The sequence below is a fragment of the Ambystoma mexicanum genome, chromosome 5q (genome assembly GCF_040938575.1).
Source record: "Ambystoma mexicanum isolate Mex_15411 chromosome 5q, UKY_AmexF1_1, whole genome shotgun sequence".
Classification (NCBI taxonomy): domain Eukaryota; kingdom Metazoa; phylum Chordata; class Amphibia; order Caudata; family Ambystomatidae; genus Ambystoma; species Ambystoma mexicanum.
In genome coordinates, this window is record NC_090933.1 from 51245608 (window position 1) to 51268375 (window position 22768).

Here is a 22768-nt window from a genome sequence, read left to right on the forward strand (position 1 = left end):
CACAAATCCAAGTACCAATGAATCTTGAGGGGTTCCCTGCCCCAAGATTTAAGTTCAGCCCAAGAAATATAAATAGTTCCAGTGTTCCTTCCCCAAGACTTAGGATCAGCAACACCAAGTATTATCTTTTGTCTCTGAAAAAGGTCCTTGCCACTTGTAGGTCTTCTTTTTTTTTAATAGTTGATATAAAGTGTGAAATATACTCAACACAACTTCAAAGTCTTAATTAGCTATGCTTCAAAAGGTAATTCTTTATGATATATTGTTTACAGCTTCATTTGGAATTTTAAAGTACTTTGGTGAAGATTTCATTCTGTTCGGTATTCAACACATGTAGAATTGTACTTGTTATGGTTTCGTTCAGTTTGACAAAGAATTTGCTCAGTTCGGTATTCAATATGTGTGGAATTGTATTGGATAAGGTTTCGTTCGGTTTAGAATTTACTAGACACGGGTTGCATTCAGCAGACATCTCCCCTTTTTAGCTGTGACATAAGTTCAGTGTTCAATGAACGAGAGTTGCAGTCCAAATCTTTTTATTCTTTTGATCCTGCTATTTAATATTTCTTTATTTACATCAAAAAAAAATGTCCAATGCTCAGAGACCTAAGAAAACGTGTTATTTCTTGCACGCGACCAGACCGATAACCTGTATTCTTCTTCAAAAGTGAAATAGTTCTTTATTCACTTTAAAAGGAAATACCCAATATTCGGAGACCTTCGAAAACGCGTTTGATCTCACATGTGACCACTCCGATACAATGTATTCTCCTTGGGAAGGTCAAACACTTGCATACCGTTTTTCTCCTTTGCTAGAAACTCACTGGTTGTGTTTCAGAACCTCCCAGCAGCGCGGATCGCTCAGCCTTCAGCTTTACACATCAGGGATCCAAGTCCTGCTTCTCAGACACTCCTCTGTCACCTTCTGACCATAGGGGAACAAGCACTTCAACTTCTACGAAAAGGGACAACCTCTCGGCACAGCTCCCTTTTCAGCACTCGCTGCGCTCCACGGGGCTTCAGCTCACACACTGCGCTTCCACAGATCGTCTCTTCCTCGGCAGACCTCAGTCTGCCTCTTCACAACGGTTCCCAGCTGCTTCTCTTGGGCTCACTGTTGCTGCTTCTTCGACTCTGCCTCTGCTTCCACTTTCCTCTTCACACAAGGAATTGGGCCCCTTTTATACACCTGCAGCCCTTTGACAGGCTGCATGCGTGAATGTTCAATTAGCCCAGTCTGACCACAATTAAAGGGACATGCCTGACCCTTACAGCTCTCAGCAGGCACCTTCCTCGTCCCAGTACAGGAGCAGTAGAAATGTAGTCTTCTTTGTTCTTAGTTGTTTCTTCTTCGTCCCAGTACTGTCAATGGTCATGTGTGAAGAAATAAGGGGAACTGACTCACAATAATCCATGAAAGTTGGAGAGGGTTGGGTCGGTTGTCATTAGGGAACGGGAGATAGCATGTCTCGCCCAAGGGTACCCAGTTCCCAAGGATCCCCTACCCAGGTGATCCTCCCTCCTTTCTCGTCCTCTGGGTCGGGATCCAATAGTGATGGCCTTTCCATGGCCACCTCCACAGCGGAACCAAGGGGCTTAGGTGTGAGAATACCGTCAGGTTTCTGACAGCACTTTGTTTTTACATTTTTTGGTATTAACGTTCATTTAGTGTAGGTTTGACTATACTTTGTCTGGAATATGTGTGAAATTATGCACTTTTGAACATTGAGACTTCTGCTCAATATAAATGTAACGCTCTGCTTGATTGGTTCAAGACACCACTAGCGTACAGAATAATGTAATTGTTCTGTAGTAGATGCCAGTAACAATTAAATAGATTTCATATGAAATAACTGCTAGATAAATGTTTTAACTCATATTCCTGGTAGGTATCTCTTATTTGTGCAATACCTAAAGCCTGTTGTGGAAGGGACAGGGTGTGGCCAGCTTAATGGTGACCATCCTTGGCAAGGGACTAGCCAATCTGAAGTCGCACATCAAAACTGAAAGCCATCTCCAGGCTTAGGCCCATCAACCAATTTTTATACCCATTGAATAGGGAGACACACCTGAGTTCAGAGGGAAGGTGAGGTAAAGTCCTTGTAATAGGAAGGTCTTGTGCAAGAAAACAGTGGGATTATAGAGAAGGAGCTCATTTTGAGGTTGCTAGCAAAGAATGTGGATGGAGCTAGAGCAGGAGGCAGTAGACCAGGGGATAGTCCAAGGTGGCTGGCATGAGGAAGAGCCAGGAGGCGAGGGTAAGGAAGAAATAGGAGCCTGGAGGAGGGACCCAAGAAACTAGAGGGGGGGTTCACCCAGGAGACTGATGTGGGAATGACCTAATGGCCTATGGAGGAAAGGACCCAGTGGGCTGAGGACAGACAGACCAAGGGCACCGGTAAAGAAAGAATCATGAGCCTGGGGAATGAAAAACCCTGGAGACACAAGAAGGCAGGGGAGGGGGAGAGAAATATCCAGAAAACTGATGAGCAAAAGACCGAGGAGGTGTGGGAAAGAGACTCGGGAAGCTTGGGAGTGAGACCTAAGCAGTTGGAGTAAGAGGGACCCCATGGGGTGGGAGAAACCCAGTGGGCTGGGTTGAGAGAAAGACCCAGGAAGCAGGGGGCAGGGAGAGATCCAGGAGACTCAAGATGTTGGAGAGAGAGAGAGATCTGGGAGGTTGTGGAGAAATCAGCCTTGGAGGCTGGGGCCAAGAGAACCGCAAGAGAATAAGAGAATCCCCTAGGTGCTGAAAGAGAGAGAGATGGAGGACCCTGCGGAAAGAGAGAGACAGACCCTGGATACTAAGAAGCGGAAGACCTAGAAAGCTGGGGAAAAGTAGAACACCCAGGATGTTGGGGTGAGAGAGCATTAGGAGGCTGGTGAAAGAAGATGAAGGTGAGATGGTGGGAGCAACCACAGAGGAGGGTGTGAAGAAGCCAGCCCTCAATACAGAGGTTTCTTAGGAGGTGGAGGAGCCTAAAGAGAAGGCAGCGAGCAGTGTAGGGACAATTAAGGAAAAGGGGGGCCAGAAAAGAGAGGTGAAGTGGAAAAGGACGAGGATCAAAAAAAAGAATGGGGGGGGGGCGAGAGGGGCAAGAGGAGAAAGAGGAAACTGGGAGAAGAGGCAAGGGAAACCTGAGACTGTTGGAGGAATGAAGGAAGGAAGGAAGGAAGGAAGGAAGGAAGGAAGGAAGGAAGGAAGGAAGGAAGGAAGGAAGGAAGGAAGGAAGGAAGGAAGGAAGGAAGGAAGGAAGGAAGGAAGGAAGGAAGGAAGGAATGAACAAGACTGAGGTGAAGGGCCATGGAGGTGCTGGAGAAGCACAATGATGAAAATAAGGCGAGGGAAGGATCAACAGCGGGCCGCCTGCATACAAACCTATGGTGGGATGTCGAGGAGGCAAGAGAATTTGGGTTGGGAAGTTGTAGGTCCAAGACCTTGAGTGAGAGTGAAGATTAGAAGCCTAGGGAGAACCCTGCAAAGATCTTAGGATGGTCTTGTGTCTAGCTAAGACTCAGGCTTTTGTTAAAGGCCAGCTCCAGGGGGTCGCCAACTACAGAAGCAGCCATCAGGCTCTAGTACAGATTTGAGACCTGGGAGGATGGCTCCCCACTGTCTGCTAGCTGCCCAGGAACTTTGCCAAAGAGATTACCAGAGACCGAGATTGTACTACAGACTGAAACAACAGCATCATGAAAGACAGTTTACGTAGAAGTTTATATACTGGAAGTCAAGCTGCTAGAGTTGGGACACTTGGCACATACTCTCACAATCGTTTTTTTTCTTATATTAAGTGCTCAGGAAGGATGAGGACCCAGTTCCCACAAGTTCCCACAAGGAAAGAAAAAACTTTAGCTTCTGTCCTTTTTTAATCATCCCGAGATTACATTTACTTTGGCACACAACCTTACCATCACTATTGCGCTACTTGTATACGCATTCTTGGGAATTGCTTTAATTTGCCCTTATTATAATCCTAATAAAGAGGAGGTGTTGGGAAGCATATGTTGCAGGAACAATCATCACACATATATATCTATGTATAATGAGGATATTGGACCCTTTAATGGTTTTGCTGACAAAGTGTGGGATTGAAGAAGATTGCTTAGTGAAGAGATAAAACCTTGACTGGAGGCTGGGCAAGCCCCCCTGCTGAATCAGAAATGTCCTGTGCAAATTAGTAATACTAATACAAGCAAATCAACTTCTCATTCAGCCACTCTGAGCCCTGGTGCATAGTACGTTTCTCTATACCCATACTGAAGGGCAAATGCGTGTGGAAGTGGCAATGGGAAGCTCCTCTGGCTAACCTTGCTGTGCCATTTGAAGGGAGCATTGGCTCAACAAATGTGAAGTACTGTCCAGGAGTATTGTCGGCCAAACGAACTTGCCTAAGTGTAGCCGGCAGAATAATCAGGAGAGAACCCTTTGGCCCAATGGCCCTTTTAGGGATTCCCAAACTCATGGCTTGTTTGTTAAAGTTTTTACCGCAATAGTAAATAATACACACAAGTGATCTATGAGCTAGCCCCACCATATTACCAAAGCAGATACTTTTCAGAGCTGGACCTGACAGCATAAGGAAGACACCATGAGCCATAGTCGGGGAAGCACTTTGTAAGGTCGGCCCCTCACACATTGCCGCTGTGCATGTCAGAAACAAGATGACATTCGAGCCCTTTGAAGGCTCAGATTGTGCATCCCTGTGGCCCCACGGTCCAGCCAGTAACTCAGCTGTAGCAACCCGAACATTAGCAAGTTACTGATCATGAACCCTGAGTGATTATGATACATACATGGATATGCCAACGGGAAAAACAGGTCTGGTGGAGGGATCAATGACTTTTAAAAGCCTGCAGGAGCATAGCAGAAATCAGAGTTTGGAGACGGAGCAGAAACAAGGCAGTGGTGTCTTATGGCCCAGGAAAGGGGCTGAACGAGTAAGAAGCTGGAGTTTGGAGAGTTGGAAGAGAGGAGACAGGGGAAAAGATTGAGGGTGGGGAACAAGAGTCAAGCATTGTGTAGACATGTATGGAAGGTTTGGTAAGACCCGGAATTATGATCCTCAGAGAGGGAGAAAGGTTTGTGATGAATCTGAAGATGTCATCACTCCTTTCCCGGAGGTAACCTCTCCCCATGTGGCCAGGGGACAGCAGTCGCTACCTGATCCTGACCGTGGAGGTGGCTATATGAGGAACGACCACCTGGGGGGAGGCGACCTTCAGGGGGATGACACAGCATCATCAGATGAGACATGGTATCTCTCTTTTCCATTTAGGGAGATGCCCTCCATTCCTCAGGCCTTGCTGGCCTATTGTGATAATTCCTGTCAACAACCCGCAAAACCTGCTAATGGCATCTTTCAATATCCTGTAAATAGGATGAGAAGGGCTGACTATCAATCCCATGTATATAAAAACACTGGGACAAGGAAGCTGAATGGAGTAATGAGGATTGGTGAACCTGAGAAGCCCAGGACGTGCTCAACTTGTTACGAGCGTGTGATAGATAGCAGGACATGTAAAACCCCTGATCAGCATGGAGGCAGGAGACGATGTCCAAGGAAGCTTTGTTTTCTATGTGCCGACCAAGAAACCACAGAGAATACCATGGAGCAAGGAGGCTCAGGTGCAGACGGCGAGAGAGGAAGGACTCAGCAGCTGGTTCGCCATGCTGGTATTAGGGCAGGGAGAGAAGCGGATTCTTCCTGGTGACCACAGGAAGCGAGAAGGAGTGCCGGAAGGGCTGAAAAGTGAAGCAGGGGCTGCGAGGGGCATGGAAGGTGCCAGGTGAAACCTGTAACCCTGGCTTCTCATCTTCACATTGCTGCGTTAATGTCCATCACACTTGCACTCGTGGTTCAGGGTCCACAACCCAACCTGCTTCTCTTTCACCGGATCCTGCCTTCTCTCATTAAGTTCCTTCCCTCTCCTGCACCTGCACCTTCGACTCTCTCTCCCCCTCTGACTGATGTACCACTCTCCTGTACACCACCTCAGAAAACTTTCAAAGGCACAGACCTCCTCCACCTGGAAACTCTTAACGCCTGCTCAGCCAACAAGCACTCCACTGACATCTGTCTCCCTCTTGAAGACATTGACCTCGACATTCTCGCTCTTACCGAGACATGGTTCGATGCCAGCTCAGTCACTGCTTTGACTCCCTCCTCCCTGATGACTTCAAGATCATCTCCAAGCCTCAACCTCACTGCACTGGCAGGGGTGTTGCCTTAATCTTCCCTGAGTGGGTTCCTGCTTCCATCTTACCCAGCTCTACTCTTCCTTTGAAAGCTTGGTCATCTATCCCATCTCCACCCTGACCATTGCCACCATCTACCGGCCTTCAAGGCGCCACCACCCTGTTCCTCTCTGAATGGGCTGACTTCTGCTCTTCCTTACTTTCATCCACATCCAACCTTCTCCTACTGGGCAACTTCAACATCTAACTGGACTCCCCAGGCTCTGCATCCTTTCTATTCACTGACCTCTGCACCTCGGTTTCCCTCTCCATTTTCCCTCCTGTGCCAACTCACTCAGCTAGACACACTCTGGATGCCCGCATACACTCTGACCTCTCTGTCTCCCCCTCACTAGTCGCCCCTCTCTCCTGGTCTGACATTCTCTCCTCTCCTCCTACTTGGTCCCTTGACCGCCCCCCTGAAAGTCTCACCAACCTCGTTCACTAACATCTGCCGATGAAACGAGTGTCTGTGGCTACCTTCGCCGCCACCTTCATCCCCCCTCAATCCCGTCCCTCTGACTCTACCTCTGACTCTTCCCTCTGCAATCTCCACCTTTCCATCACCAATGCGCTTGACATTCTTGTCCCAGTCATGAGGATCCACTTGAAACCTGCCTATAAGCGTAATAACTTGTATGACACCGAACTTGCAGCCCTGAAACATTTGTCCAGGGCAGCAGAACAGAAGTGGCAAACCTCAGACTCATCCTCTGACAAATTGGCCTGCCGTCTGCTCCAAAGACAATACAGACACTCCATCCGTGCCAAGAAAAGAGCCCACATTCAGGCACGTGTTTCCGGTGCATCAAATAACACGGCTGAACTTTTCAAGCTCTGCATGGAATTAGCCAACCCCTACTCCGTCTCCTCCTCCCAATCTCCCTCCCAGGCCCTCTGCAATGCACTGCCCTCACACTTTGCTTCCAAAACCCAGGACATCCTTACCACCCTTGCTACACACCCTCACAATCTGTCCCACAGCCCCTCACCTACACCCTCCCTCCCTCCCTCCCTCCTCCGTCCTCATTCTCCTCCTTCACCCCTGAGGAAGTTACCAGAGTTGTCCGCTCCATGAAGGCCTCTTCTAAGCAGGTTTCCCCTGGCTCATCCAGGACCACAAAGGATAACATCGAATCTCTTGCCCCTGCTCTCGCTGATTTCTGAAATCACTTCTTTGTCACAGGATCCTTTCCCTCCCATAAGCACTCCCTTGTGCGCCCACTCCTAAAAAAACCTTCATCAGATTCTACCTGCCCTGCCAACTACAGCCCTATTTCCATCACCCCCTTCCTGGGGAACCTGCTGGAGAAGTTGATTTTGCCCCAATTCAATTCACACACTGAACTTGTTGGTGCTCTCCACGACCATCAATCTGGATTCTGAACAACCAGAGGCAGGGAAACTGCTCTTCTGAACACATGTGAAGAACTGCTTGATTCTCTGGACTCCAACTCCCCAGCTTTCCTTATCCTTCTCAATCTCTCCTCTGTCTTTGACACTTGGTATCTCGGAACAGACACTGCACTGGCTGGCATCCTTCCTTACTGACCGCTCTTCCCAAGTTATGCTGGGCACCTTCTCTCCTACTTCCCTCGCCACCTGTGGTGTCCCCCAGGATTCTATGCTCTCCCCCTGGCTCTTTAACATCTACCTTGCTCTGCTTGCATGCCTCATCTCCTCGTTCTCTTCCAACTTCCAGTGTTACTCAGACGACACACAGCTCTTTTTCAAACTCCCTGCCGACCCTCTTGCACCCTCTATCATCCCTGACTGCCTATCTGCCATCCAGTCCTTGTGCAATGCCAACAATCTCTGCCTCAGTGCCTGTAAAATGGAGAACCTTCCCATCGGGACCCCTGCTCCCTCCTTATTCCCTTCACTATGGCCTTCCACTTTGGGCTCTCCCCCTGTACCCTCTTCGACTCCTCTCTCTCCTTCCTCCCTCACACTCAGGACATTGCCAAGAAGTCCCAGTTTCAGCTCTTCCTTATCAAAGGAATTCTCCCTTTTCTCACTTTCCCCCAGAGGCTCAATGTTACCCAATCCTTGTTTCTCTCTAGGCTTGACTACTGCAATAGCCTCCTCCTGAATCTACCATCTTCCACTCTGCGACCGCTCCAGCGAATCCAGAATAGTGCAGCGATACTTATCCTTGGCCTTAAGCCCAGGGACTGCATCTCTCCTGCACTAAAAAGTCTTCACTGACTCCCGGTTGCTGCACAGATTAAATTCAAATCCCTTTACCTTACTAAATACTCTCCCTCTAGACCACTACGCTCGTCTGGCTCCAACTCTCTGTGGGTAAAGCATTTTGCTAAACATGGGGCAGGTGGGCGTTCGCTTTCCTCAGCTTGCACCCTCCTATGGAACATCCTCCCTCTCCCTCGGTGCCTCAAGCAGGATCTTCTTAAATTCCAGAAGCTCCTTAAGACTCTCCTTTTTACATCCTCCTTCCCTTCTTCTATCCCCTGCTAATCCCACAGTTGCTGCGATTGTTGTCCTGGGCCCTTATACATCCTCAGGGACCTGACCTCCCGCACTCAATCAGCCCAGCTCCTGTCTATCCTCTGCACTTACACCCTCCGCCCTGGAGGCTCGCACTTACACCCCTCGCAGGTCCAAGCTGTGTAACACCCAACATTCGTAGCACTTCCTCTGTGGCTCACCCATGAGCTCAGACTCCCCAGCACTTACCCCTGCCCTCTTCCTTGCTGCACTTGCACGTTCTGAATACTCACACGGCATAGTAGGTTCGTCCTCTTTTCCTTTTCCCCCCACTGCTCTTAAATATTGTTTTTTTATGTATTTCAATGGCTTTCCCACTATTGCTCCCTCCTTGCCCTGTGGGCACGTTGAAACAATATTTTCTTATTGTTTAAGCGCCTAACAAGCAAACAAACACACAAACAAGTGGCGGCGGGACACTGGAGTGATAATGCACATTTGCTGCGAAAGTTCCAGAGAACGCCAAAGAAAGCCAGTGAGTCCTGAGAAGGGAAGCTGGGAAACGGGGTGCGTCAGCAGCTCTATCAAGGACAGACCAGAATGAGTTGCAAGAACTGATGTGACCCCAAACAAAGAGGTTGAGTCACTGGGGCATTTGATAAAGAAAGTGAACGAAAGTGGGTTTGAGAACCAGTGTTTCAAAAGGAATAATACAGAATGCTGGAATGGTGTGAATGCAAGACATACAAAGATTGTGCATTAATAAGAAAGCCCTGGCAGGAGAGTAAACCAGGCAAAGCCAAGTGTGTAAAGTGAAGTGCATAAGAAAGCCGTGGGAGGAGAGTATGCCAGGCAAAGTCAAGTGTGTGAAGTGAAATAAGTGTGTAAAGTGAACTGCATAGGAAAGCCCTGGCAGGAGAATATACCAGGCAAAGTCAAGTGTGTGAAGTGAACCACAAAAGAAAGTCCTGGCAGGAGAGTATACCAGGCAGAGTCAAGTCTGTGAAGGGAATTGCACGAAAAGGAACCTGGCAGGAAAGTATACCAGGTGTTCTGCGAGTCTGGAACTGCACCCAAGTTGTGGTATCTTGAAGGGAGACTCTTAAGGAAGACCCATGCCCTTAGGACTTTGAATTACATTGAACGTGGGAAAAGAGTAATTTCCCGAGGAGTGGATTGCAACACCAAGAGGAGGAAGTTATCCTCTTGGGCTATGAAGAACTTGGCTATTCTTTTGAACTGTTGTTTTGGTGGAGAGAAACCTGGGGAAGGGAGTCATTTCCTTGAACTGTGAACATTATCCATTCTGAACATTTGTTGGAGTTTTACCTTTTTCTTTTTGTGCAATTTCAAGGCCAAATATAATACCCTTAGCACCTTAGAGTTACTTGGTACTTTTAGAATGTGAGGGCTAGGATAGGATTGTGGACGCTGGACATCTTTTCTTTGGACCTCTTGACACAGGATAGACCCTTAGTTTTGTTTGATGTTGGCAAATACCTCCTAGAGTACAGCAAGGCATTTTCCAACCCTTTTACTATTTAAATAAAAGTTTGTAGCAACCACTATGAGTCCTCTGTATCCGCCTCTCATTCCTGGTTCCTCACAGATTATATCAACCAAACCAGTCTCTATCCCTAGTCAGGTGGCTCACTGCCTGTTGGGAGCTCTGGGGTCAACATGGAGACATCAAACCCTGCCTTTGGTAGCTACTTAAGCTTGATGAGCTGCAGCTCATGGGACCTTGAGACAAGAATCCCCTATGATCCAATGGATAAAAAGGGGTGATGTGTTCTGACACCCCAGTGACTCCCAGGATTAAGGGTAATGTAATCCAAAGACTTTTGATTGGAATCCAAGAGAATTTATTCTACATATATTTTGATTACCCAATCCTGGAATATTTCCAGAAGAACTATTAGGGCTGAGATCCCTTACTCTACTCTGATGTATTTGGGGAAGGTACTCAGAGTGAGATAGTGTTCAGGGGATTTATATCAGTGATTACAGTCTTATGTTATATGCACTTGGCAACTTGTCTGAATAAAAGAAAAGATCACATTAACCTGATATGTATCCGTATGCACGGGCAGGAGAGGCTAAGCCTCGCCACCTGCTTTTGGTGTATTTTAGCATTCATCGCTGTTCCCCCCACTCATCTCGCCCACCCACGCTCCCTCTGCCCGCCCCTACCCTTTTCTGATTGGTTTTATGGGCACCTACATGTCCAGAAAGGCTCCAGGGAACTAATCACCCTGCAAGAATCACTGAACCCCACTCCATCTGCATTCTAGTGCAGGGGCAGCTGAGGGTAGGCCTCTCCGCCTACTTTTGTTGTATTTTAGCAATTTCTGTGCTTTACCGAGCCTTCCTGCCATGTGTTTTTGTCCGCTCACTTACCCCCCTTGTCCCGCCCATCCACATTCCCTCCGCCTGCCTAACCCTTTTCTGATTGGTTTTACGGGCACCCACAAGTCCAGAAAGGCTCTGTTTGCCGAATATCTCTGGGCAGCCGGCTAAGGGCCACAAGGCAAAGGGCAGCTTCCCGACTAAGCAGCTCCACTCCGTGTTTGCCTGGGACGCCTGACGCAGACAACTTACAGCAACTGATAAGGTAATTGTGGTGTGGGCGGGGAGTACATCCATTACTGTACTCCAGTAAAACCCCACCACTCTTACTACCTAATATCATATGCCAACATGCATTTAGCCTAATTGTGCAAGGTAGCCATATTTTGCATTTAGCCTAATTGTGTAACGTAGCTATACCTTGCTTTTAACCCAATTGTAGGGGGTGAGAAATGCATGGCACTAAGAGGGATTGGTTGGGGGCAGAAACTGTGCTGCTCTCGGATTGAATGCTGGGGACAGGGAATGATTATCACCTGGATGAATTCCTTGGAGTGGTAAATGCATTGCACTAGAATGAACGGTTGGGGGTAGGAAATGTATTGCATTTAGACTGAATGGTGGATGTAGGAAAAAGTATTGCCACTAACTAACCGTAGGAAAAACTCACCTTTCTGCATACGCACCCTCAAACTCCGAGCTAAACACAACCATACCTCTACTGCACCACAAACCGCACGCACTTCACAACACCCAACATGAAGACAAACCATACACAATCACACCAACACCACATGACGGCTATCAAACGAAAACGCACCTACGCTCAGTGACCGTTTTCTCCGAACTGAAGCTACCAACAGCACATCAAAGCTCTCTTGCTTTTCTCCCTCTCAACCCCAATAGCAAACCCTGCAACCCTCCTTCCATTGCAGATACTCCAGAGCACCTAGAGACCACGCAAGTGGCGACAGTGCGCGGTACAAGATCCATTAACATAATTGTGTTGATCCTACCTGCCTTTGTGATTCTTTGGATTAAAGGACTTCTGCAAAGTGGAGGGTTATTCTTCCGAGTGTTTTCCTCTAGTTTGGAGTCCAGTCCTCTGGTCACTGTGCATACCTCTGTCTTAGGTCTACAACTGGCCCATTCACGTCAGGGAAGGGTCTCCCATTTCCACATGCCAATAAGAACTGAGGAGCTGGATATCCCCCTCAACCCTGAAAAATACATGAAGAGAATTAGCATAATTATTAACTAACTTTGACTTTGCAACACAGTTGCACCTGCTCTCAGGTTTACCTGCTATCCAGGTACATTGGCCTGCCTGTCACTCTAAGTTTTACAGTCGCCCATACAACTCATTTGGCCATCAATTGAAGAATATCTTCTGACAACTGAGAGCTTCTGCACTTCATAGGTTTCAAGCTAAAGTAGGCTGTTACCTTTTTGAATTGGGTTGCATAACATCTCAAGCATCTACATTTTATTTTAAAGATAAATTCTGCATCACAAATTAATGGTGGCAATAATGTAAGCTTCTGGAGTGCTGGCAGTGGTGACAGTGACTTACAGATGTAGAACCGACCTCAGAGTGTGCAGTGCATTGAATGCATTTGTCTTGCTTTCTTTTGCAGAGAAGGCCAGCACGCGGATATGTGAAGATGACCGCGAACTAGACATCGCCACCCTGTATCCTGAGGTACTTTCTGCTTCTGTTTTTTCTTTGCCTTCTCCACACCCAGCCTAGCATCTAACCAGCAGCATATGTATATGGCACACCCATTTGAACTCAAAAGACAAGTTTCACAACCCAGTTTATACAGACGACAATCTGGGTTTTGATTCTCAAATTTAACAAGCAGTGCAAAAGCCAATGGCCTCAATTCACAGACACATTTTACAATGGCGCAATCCCATTGGATAACGCTCTGTGAATCAGGCCCAATATCTCTGGCTTTGTAAATATGTAGGGCAAAATTGTAGTGTAATGCCCAAACAGAGAAAAAAAGGCGTATGCTCTGCATTTGCCTTTTGGCTTTACCAATGTTTGCTGGTGGAGTGTTGCCATTACAGAGAATTATTATTTATTTTTTTTGAAAATGTATTTTCAGTTCATAACACAAAAAACATCACCATACAATACAGGAACATATTTACAACAAAAAAAAATATATATATATATACAAAGTCACCAAAAATCTAGATATCAAAGAAACCAAACCCACCCCACCCCTTGTTCACATCTCAGGACCTTATAAAATCCTTCCACTTCATAATGGCTGCCAGATTGCCAAGCTGCCTATTACCACCTTATTTTTGCTTAACAATCATGCATGGTCCAGAAATATGCCAGGTCTAGTTTGCATACTCTAGAAGCACTCTTTTTTTAGACTGGGCACTGATTGTGTTCTTCCTGACAAAATATACCACAAGCTACTCTCTCAAAAGCATTGAACAATCAACCCTCTGTCCCATGCAGCTGTTTAGAATGTCATGGAAACAATTGTATTTGCTTAATAAACTCTAATCTGTACCCAAAAATGTTCTCCTAAAATATAACCGGATATTCATTCAGTGTATTGTATGGTTAAGTTGCACACCTTAGTTGACAGTTAGCGCACAGAAGGAAAATATACAATAAATAGAAACATTATCAGGGAGCTCGCGCGCACAAGTACACTAAAACATTGCAGGCGTTTCCCACTATTCCATTAGTTCAGCTGTGAAATGGATGCTTTAGTTAATGTACAGTGTTCCCATGATAGCCACTTTCTGCAGCATGGAGAAACAGCTTGACGGGGATTTGAAGTGTTATTATATCATTTAACCACAGTAATGGTGGCAGCCATGGCAAAATTGAAGGTAGGTTCTGTTAACCTAAAACCAAGCAGCAGAAATAACAGCAACAATTGCAACAATAAATGTAATGGGGCACAAAAGTGATTGCGCCAAGCAGAATGGAATTGTAAAAAGAAGTCCTTAAAGGCAGCATATAACCGCTCTCTCCCCAATGCATACAGTTGCTCCAGCTTCTAGAAAATGGCAGAAACTATAACCAAACGTTTGCCATGATGTGCCCCTTCTGCATCACAAAGTAGCCGATTGACACCAGGGCCCTGCGTCACCCTGCTGCAGAGAGCTAACGCTCTAGCGGGCCAAACCTAAACGTGACAAGTGCCTGTTCCAGGCCACACAAGATGACCAGGTACAAATGAACTTCTGTAGGGAACCTGTTAAGTAATCTGCTGTGTACTTGGCTCATTTTGAATTACACACTAGCAACATTCCTGCTTTGGGGCAGTGTGTACTGATGGTGTATTAGTATTGTGCTACGAAGAAGGGACGTGAATGCAGATGCAGCTTTAGTTGGCCTATCTCAGATCCACAAACATGTTAAATGTCAAATTAGACCATGTGGACACGCCAATAAAATAAACAGTATGCATTCGGTTCATGCATGGAATAGAAGTGCGATCCTTGGTCATAGTTGGACATTTCTCAAAAGGCAATTGCTCTGTTTTTAGCCATAACATTAATATACTTTTGATGTTATGTGTCATAGACAATGAAAGGGGCTGTAGCCAAAATACAGTGCGCAGGGACAGGCGCTGGTGGTGTTCAGTGGACTACACTCCCTCCTTCCCGCTCCAGAGAGGGAAGAGCTTATCTCCTTTTTCCTGCTTGAATGAGGCACCAATTAGAAATACCGCTCTTTCTGCTGAAACACATAAAGGTGTTCGGCCTCTTTCAAGGAGCCGCACAAGACAAAGCATTCTACATTCCCTTGGCTCCTGTGTCTGGGAGAGTTAGTTGGGCCCCGGTCTAGCTGCAGGCTGCAAGCCTGACCATTGGAGGTTCAACGAGTATTATGTGGTGGTGGTGGAGTGGGATTGCAGGAATGGCTGCATTTATTTAAAATGACGCCCCTAAAGTGCTTGGAATCTTATGTAGGCTTTGCATTTGTGTACCTCCAGATGCATTTGTTCAATCTCAGTGAATGTGTTTTCTTTTTTGACTGAACCTGCCCAGAGGCGCAGCCAGAATTGTCTAACAAGTAGCGCTTGAAGCTAATGCCTTTGGAACCACTGCAGTGACATTAACATCTGTAAATGCCCTCAGAGTGCTGCTGAGTGGGCATTTACAGATTGTGGGTGGGCCTTGCCTGCTCAAGCCCTACCCTGTCTACACCTCTGACCGTGCCCTTGTTGTCATAAGCCAACACGAACAGTAACTGTGTTCCTCCTCTGGCCATTAGCAGACCACTGTTAATCACTATATCATGATATACACAGGGCATCACCATCGCAACCTGTATTATTGTACATTGTTTACTGTTTTACCTTTGTAATTACATAGGCCTTTTTAGCTTCTTAGTTTTTTCTCTTATTTGTACATTCTGTATATTCTGTAAACATGTAATTATTGTATCCGGTGTATTTTTTGCAATTTTGTAAGCCTTGCATTTTCATATGGCTGCGCCCGTTTACTCATGAGTCTGGTGCGCAAAACAAATGAATAAACAAACAAACAAACACAAGCCAAGCAACATGAAGATGCATGGCACTTACCCATATACACTACGTGGAACAATCATTTTAAAATTAAATCGGCACATCTACTTGAAATGGCCACTGCCATATTCATTTTAGTCCTTCCATGTGCATGGTAAGGAACGAGTTAAGGGTGGGGCCTTCATGCAAAAGGGGGAAGGCAGCATCTCGGGCAGCCCTCGTGTAAATACTAATTCTACTAGCCTCGCCTGTGGGCTGCTACTTCCTCTACTGTTTGCCCACAATTCTTAAACTCCTTGTCCTAAAACTGTCCTCTCATTAAGGGTCACTTAGAGCTTTCAGAGTCACCCCCTAGCCCCAAACTGCAGCTGGGCTATGGGAGATAGTCCTACCCATTACCCGATCCTCTACAGTCCAGACCACATGTCCAGAAAAGAGTTAACCCCCCTTCTGCAGGGCTTTGCCTGCAACATTATACAATGCATCTTCTGTGTTCCTCTGCACACCATTCCCTTTGCTCCTCCCTTCCACCATGTATCCCCATCCATAATCATCACTGTTTGCCGTGCAAAAATAGTGTACCCTGTTTAACTGCAGTCTTGCTTAGCTGCCGCGTTGCCTACACCCAATTATTTTTCTGTTCTTGGCCCTCTTAAACGCCTCCTTACCTTACAGTGAGCCGGCCTAGATGCCCCCATTTGCTTTACACGTAAATCCCTATACTGCAACAAAACACAGGGTTCCTTTCAAAGCCCTGGCCCTCTTGCCTATCGTTCTAATGGGCTAGCTTATTTTGTCCTTATACATTATGACCCCCAAAGTTTACACTGAAGCGGTCTTGATCCTACATCTTAAAGCCTGAATAACCTCTCATTCCTTTCCCTCAGATCCACCTAGCCTTTTATTGAATTTCCTTCTCTGGCTGTTCCATCCCACTTCGACAATATCTTTCATGACTGGACGCCCCTGCTTGGATTCTTGTTTTACTGATTTAGGTCACACCCTGGGCTCCCTCTTCCCAGCTCCTTAGTCATGTGTCATACCGGACATTTTAAACACCTACCTTGACCTCCACGTCTAAAGTCACTCCTTTTCTTTCCCAAATTCCAATACACAATACGGCTCTCCTACCCTCCTCATCAACTCAGACTCAGAGCACTGAGTTCTGCATACTCTCTATTTTAGTCTGTTCTGCATCACGATTGCATCTCTTTTCTGCCTAATGGCCGTTCCCTTCTGTCTTTAAAGCTACTCTGTTCAGCTCTTCCTTCCCTCCTCCGCCTGTCTGCCTTCATACTCTGCATTTCTCATTCCAAATACACTATTCGTCCACTCTCAGCTCATTTACCGTGCTTCTTTTCTACATTCAACCGCGATTCAGTATGTCAAATATGCATACCCTTTCTTGAGTGGGGCAGCAAAGATGCCTGGAGGCCTTGGGGCTGTAGTGTAGGATGAGCAGGGAAACAAGTAGATAGACATAGCAGGAGGCCTTTACAAGGCATTCTCACTTCTTGTTCCCTTACCTGCTTGGGATGTGGGGTGTTCAAGGGGTCTTGGCAAATATTTGGGGCTGGCGTAAAGGGACAGGGTTGGCTTACCTAGCTTGTGAGTTGCAGGCCTGAGAGATAGTGGAGGCACTCAGGGGGAGAGGCCCGTTGGTTGAGGATGTTGCAAGCTGGAAACACCATTGTTGGTTTGATCTGGAGGTCCTGTGGGAATGTGGGGAAGACATGACCCTCCTTGTGCCAGATCAGATTGGGGGCCAAATTGAAAGTCAAGGGTCATCATGTTGTGGCTGTATGACCCTAAATTGGTCACCGGGAACTTTGAAATGTTCAGCCGCTGAGCCTCATCCAGAGAGATGGGGCTGATCCTTCCCCTGGGCGGCAGAGGACAATCAAGGGTTGGTGACCAGTCGACAAGCAAGAAGAGCTGTTGCCCGCCGGTGCCGTGGATTACATTCCAAATACTCGAATTTTAAGCATATGCAAAATGTTAAAAGGTGGAAATCAAAGGTAGGACGTTTCAAGAAAATGAGTGGCCGCTGGTGGTCTTAGTGTGGATAGGTGATCTGAATGTAAACAGAGGAAGGAGAGGCTAGAAAGCATGAAAGGAGGATCCAAGGAAGGTAGATCTGGAAAGAAGGCAGTGTTGAGAAGAAGAAGAGGTTTGAGAAACCTGAGGGTATTCTCACTCCTACTCCCCTTGGATCCTCTATGCAGTGGCCAGGGAAAGGCCATCGCTTTTGGATACTGACCCTGGAGTCATAGAAGCGAAGGAGGATCGCCTGGGTGGAGGGTCCTTGTGGATTGGGAGTGGAGTGCCCTCAGGCGAGACATGGTATCCCCTTTTCCTATTAACGACTGACCTAACCCTCCCACGACCTTTATGGGTTATTGTTAGTCAGCTCCCTTCATTTCCCCTCTTGTGACACTTGACAGTACTGAGATGAGGCAACTGAGAGTAATGAACACTATTTCCCCACTTTGGTACTGGGACAAAGAAGATGTCTACAATGTGTTGTGAAGGTCAGGCATGTCCCCTTCATCACGGTCAGGCAAAGCTAATTGAGAAAACACAGCTGCAACCTGTTAGAGGGCTGCAGGTGTATACAAGTAGCAGGGAAAAGCAACACAGAGGCGCAGCAGAGAAGCCTGTGTGATCAGCAGGGAACCATGTTGGAAGAGAAGCAAGCCACTGGAGGGACCTGCTGTGGGACGGTCTGTTGTGTTCAGCATACCGTGATGTTGGTGAATACAAGGAGAAGTAGTCTGAGAAAGCGTGGCGTGGGAGCTGGGGCTCCATGCTGCGGACTGAAGTTAGAGAAGGAAGCTGTGCGGAGAGGCTGTCCCTTTCCCTTTCATCAGAAGTGCTCAATCCCCTGTGTCAATGAGCTGACACAGGAGTGCCTCATGGGCAGGAGTTGGACCCCTGACAACAGAAGCAGGAGTTTGTGTCCTTCGCGCTCCTGAAAGAACTATTGCAGAGACCGGTGAGCTTCTACCTGATGAGAAACCCTGTGCGAAAATGATTGAACTTTACCATTGTTACAGAATACTTTGTATCGGAGTCGTCACGTTTCTTAAGTAGGGCTTTTTCAAAGGTCTCCGGTCCAGGCTCAATTCCGTTGTTGAATGTTGCAGCGTGAGGAAAATGTTGTATCGGGGTGGTCGCGTATCTTAAAAAGAACATTTTCGAAAGTATCAGAGTGCTGGGCATTTCAATTAAAGTGAAAGAAACAAATATTATAAAGCGGGCTGAATGAAACTGAACTCTAAGCTAAAGCAATACCCATTGAATACCGAACTGAATAAAAACGTAACCATTAAAGGATAGTTCCGGGACTTTTTTTTTATTGTTCCTACGGTTCTGCCATGTGTTTTCAAGCATAACTCGGTAGATCGTAGAAAACTTTCCTATGGACCTTACCCGACTTTTCGTCCATTAACGCACTCGAAATCAGCCGCCATTTTCTGATAATCCTATCATTTCCCCCCATCGCCCTGGCTCACCTGCTTTTGCGGCACTAAATCAAATCCCCCGCCCCTGAGCCTGACATCAGCAGACGCGTACCGCCCATTTCCCAACGCCAAAGCACGTTTCGTGTCAACAATCGCTGCGCCTCAGCTAATGAAGTGTCGCCATGGAAATGGCAGGACGCCTCTTTCCTCTATAAGTATAAACACACCGTTTCACAACACACAGCAGCAGATTTTCGATTCCATTACTCTCTGTGTGTTACTTTGAGTATTCTGTGACTCGTTTCTGTGCTCTGGTCAGCTACCTTCGTTGATTGTAGCCCGTGTGAACAGATACCAGTACCACCGCTATAAATTATTTTACTTTCTTTACCACACAATGGCTACAATAATGCCGTATATGTACGAGCCCGAGTACACCGAGGAAGAACTACTGGAAAGGCAAGCACGCGAAAACGATGGGGATTCGGACGGCAGTTGGGAGGACCAGTCAACGGATGAAGAGCCTGGACCATGTCGCATGGACGGCGTCTCCACCTGGTGCACGTGCAATCGGTGCGAGCTAATGCCAACTGAGGAGGAGAACTGCTGCTGCCGTGAAAATTCCGGGTGCTTGGCCTACATTTCGGAAGGCGAGCCAAGTCCGCAATGTATCACCGAGCTGCCAGAGTTCAGGGAAGCCTGCCTCTCACGGACAGTGTTGAGGATGATGATGGTGCTTATGCACGAACTTGCACGAACTTTGCGGCACTGTTCGTCCGCATAATCCGAGTAACGAGTAAGTATACTCTGGTTGTGATGTCAGTGATGCCACTACTATTTCATGGTCGTCTCATCATTCGAATGCATGTAAATTGGTTCCATGTTGTGCATTTTCTAGATAGAATTTTTTTCAAAGCAGAATGACATTTTTTACCTGAATCGACAGTGATAAGAAAGTTTTGTCATTTTAATACAGTTTGCATCTTTCATTTTCACAGGTGGTACAGGCTGGTGGCCTATCGTTGCTTCACTTGGTGGCTTCACGGGAGGCTCGGACACCGCGTTCGGAGAGTAATACCTGCCTGTGCGGTACTTGCCATTAGACAACATTTCCCCAGCGACAGTGGACAATACCGCGGATTTTCCATGGATGTGCTGCAACCGCAACTTTACAATGTGTAATGTTTATTATTTATGTTCAATTGAAATTAAGATCTAAAATAAAACCCAACATATATTTTAACAATGGTTGTTTTGATTTTTTAAATGAATCTAGTGTGTCTCCATTGAATAGTCTTCCTGTGCCTTGTCTTGTCACACCACATGTCTCCGGCCAGCATCCTCCCTCACGCTGGCCGCCCACCTTCAATCCACATAACCGTTGAACCCATATGCAGCAGACATACATATGTTATTTTGCGGGTTGGCATCAAGCCTCCCGGCCTTGCCTCCTCCCCCAAAAATACTTACCACACCACTTTGTTCAAGCGTTGGCAATAAAAGGAAGGCCGTTGGATTTTATTGACACAAAACATGGTTATAGGTAAATAATCAATATGGTTGATCATAATAAATCATCCTTTTGGGCACCGGGTACAGAGATGACCCCCTCTGGCCCGTGCCGCCTTGCCACCACAGGCCAGCCTGCTGCTGACTAACTGCCTAGGCATCCAGGGTCTCCAGGGTGAACTGCACCCATATATTCTCCTGGGAGGCTGAGGTATTTATAAACTCACCCCCCTGCCTTCCATGTACTAGATCCTTCAGCCTGCCTCTTACATGCAGTTAGATGGCCTCTCCTTGGTGAGGCCCTGCGGCAAACGAGTCTTGTCTGCACGACCACCGCCCCAATCCACCCCCCGCCCTATCAAAGGCAGTTCGCACCGGGGTACTTGCGCTGGCAAGTGGAGCTGTCAGGGAGCGATAAAGGCCAAGAGGTGCCAAAGACCATGTACACTTCAAAGTGGTCTATAGAGCATGGGTTGTTGTTCCCATGTCTACCTCCAGACCCCGTGTCTCCTGCCAAGCATCCCCCCTCACGCTGGACGGCCCCCTGCAAACCGCATAATGCCACGACATATACACGTCATTCATTCACAAACACACCCCTGTTTCGAATTCTTTATAACCCACTTCATATTTCGAATGAGAACTTCTTTGCGCTTTGCTAGTCAACCCGTGAAGGTGCTGGTTATCTGCTCTTCGTCTCTGTGAACTTCCGTGACCACTTCGAGCAAACTCGTCAGTTTGCAACCTGTGAACTGCTCCCTATTCTACGACAAGAAACTACTCTGATCCCTGCATCTAACTGTTTGTTCGTCAAGGTAAGGCCATGTACCCTAATCATTTTGCGTCCAATTTTTTAATTTATATCGATTTGCTAGTAGTCATCAAATTGCATCCATGTTTTCTTTTCGTTCAAGACAGTACATGCAAGGAACTAGTCACATGTTCTGAGTTTAGTCAAATTATTTTTCTATTTTTTTAAAGTTATTCAAATACTTATCTGCATGTGAATAACGTGTATAGTTACAAGAACCAAAACGAACCTTGCATTGGACCTTTTATGTGTCATTTAATTTTTTAACATGATCTTTACTTTTCAGAACTTTCCACAATGCCTGCCTGTTCCATTGGCGGTTGCCCTTCGAAGACCCATAATAAATCTGAAGGTACTATAATGCATGTTTTCCCTAAGACAATAGATCAGATAAGAGAATGGGTCCGATATTGCGGATATCCACCGTCTGAGCTTGAAAGTAGAGTCCTAGAAGTCTTTGCGGACAAGAGGGGTGATCGATACCGCATCTGCAGCAGGCACTTTAGCTCAGACATGTACTCCACATCATTGCTAATAAAGAAGAACACACCGCGAGCGAGGCGAAAATTGCTCTCAACCGCTATTCCCACTCTATTCGTCCACATCCCTCCACTGGTGAGTCAAGTTTACGTATTTATCTCTCGGCCTTGCGGTAGTGTGTAGCATTAGCTAACAATAATTTCCCCATTTATGTATCCACTCAATATGAAGGCGGAAGATTCTCCATCCGTGTCGTTATTGCAGTCATCAGCCACTTCAAGCGCCTATCGGGTAATCTTACTTGGCTATTCTGCCACTGACTTGTTTTAGGCATGTAAATCAATAGTTTTAATTTATCGTGTAATTATTTTACCTAATGGTACACCCTTGTACTCGTCCTCTAGTCTTTGTTTTCAGTTATAATTATTGTTATCCAAAATAATTCAAGTACTGTCTTTCAGGGAGATGCTGAGGAGTCCAACGTATTGACGACTACCGTTGATGTCACTCAGATGCTCGAGGTACGTTTCAGGACAGTTCCATCGATGGAGATCATCAGATCTTGCATTCTTGTAGCGTGATTGTTACACACAATGTTTCTTTCGTTTTTAGCCATTGATATGTCCTTCTGTCGTCGCCCTCCTATGTGTCTTCTTTTTTCAATGTTGTGTTCATTACTAATGAAAGTCCTATGTTTCAGGGAGTCGATGGAGCATTAGTCCAAGAAGAAGGGGGAGCGTGCAGTTACGGGTCGGCGCAACAGCTTGCAGAAGTGTGCACCGCAGTTACATCGTCCCTTGATGTTCTTATGCATTTCGAGGTATGGATACTGACAGTTCGATGAAGCGAAATCATATGACGTGATTACATCCGCTATACTTCCTTCTTTATTAACGCAAGTACTATGTTTCAGGGAGATGACGGAGCTTCTTCTACAAGAACATCACCCCTAGTA

At 46.6% G+C, this 22768-nt stretch overlaps 1 protein-coding gene across 1 annotated transcript in view; it reads left to right on the top strand.

Moving 5' to 3' along the window:
* RETREG1 (reticulophagy regulator 1) overlaps window positions 1-22768 on the top strand; it is a 920991-nt gene that overhangs the window by 817614 nt on the left and 80609 nt on the right. The window contains exon 7 of the mRNA XM_069620500.1: window positions 12673-12737. Within this exon, the coding sequence (XP_069476601.1) occupies window positions 12673-12737 (65 nt within the window). The remainder of the gene's footprint in view (window positions 1-12672; window positions 12738-22768) is intronic.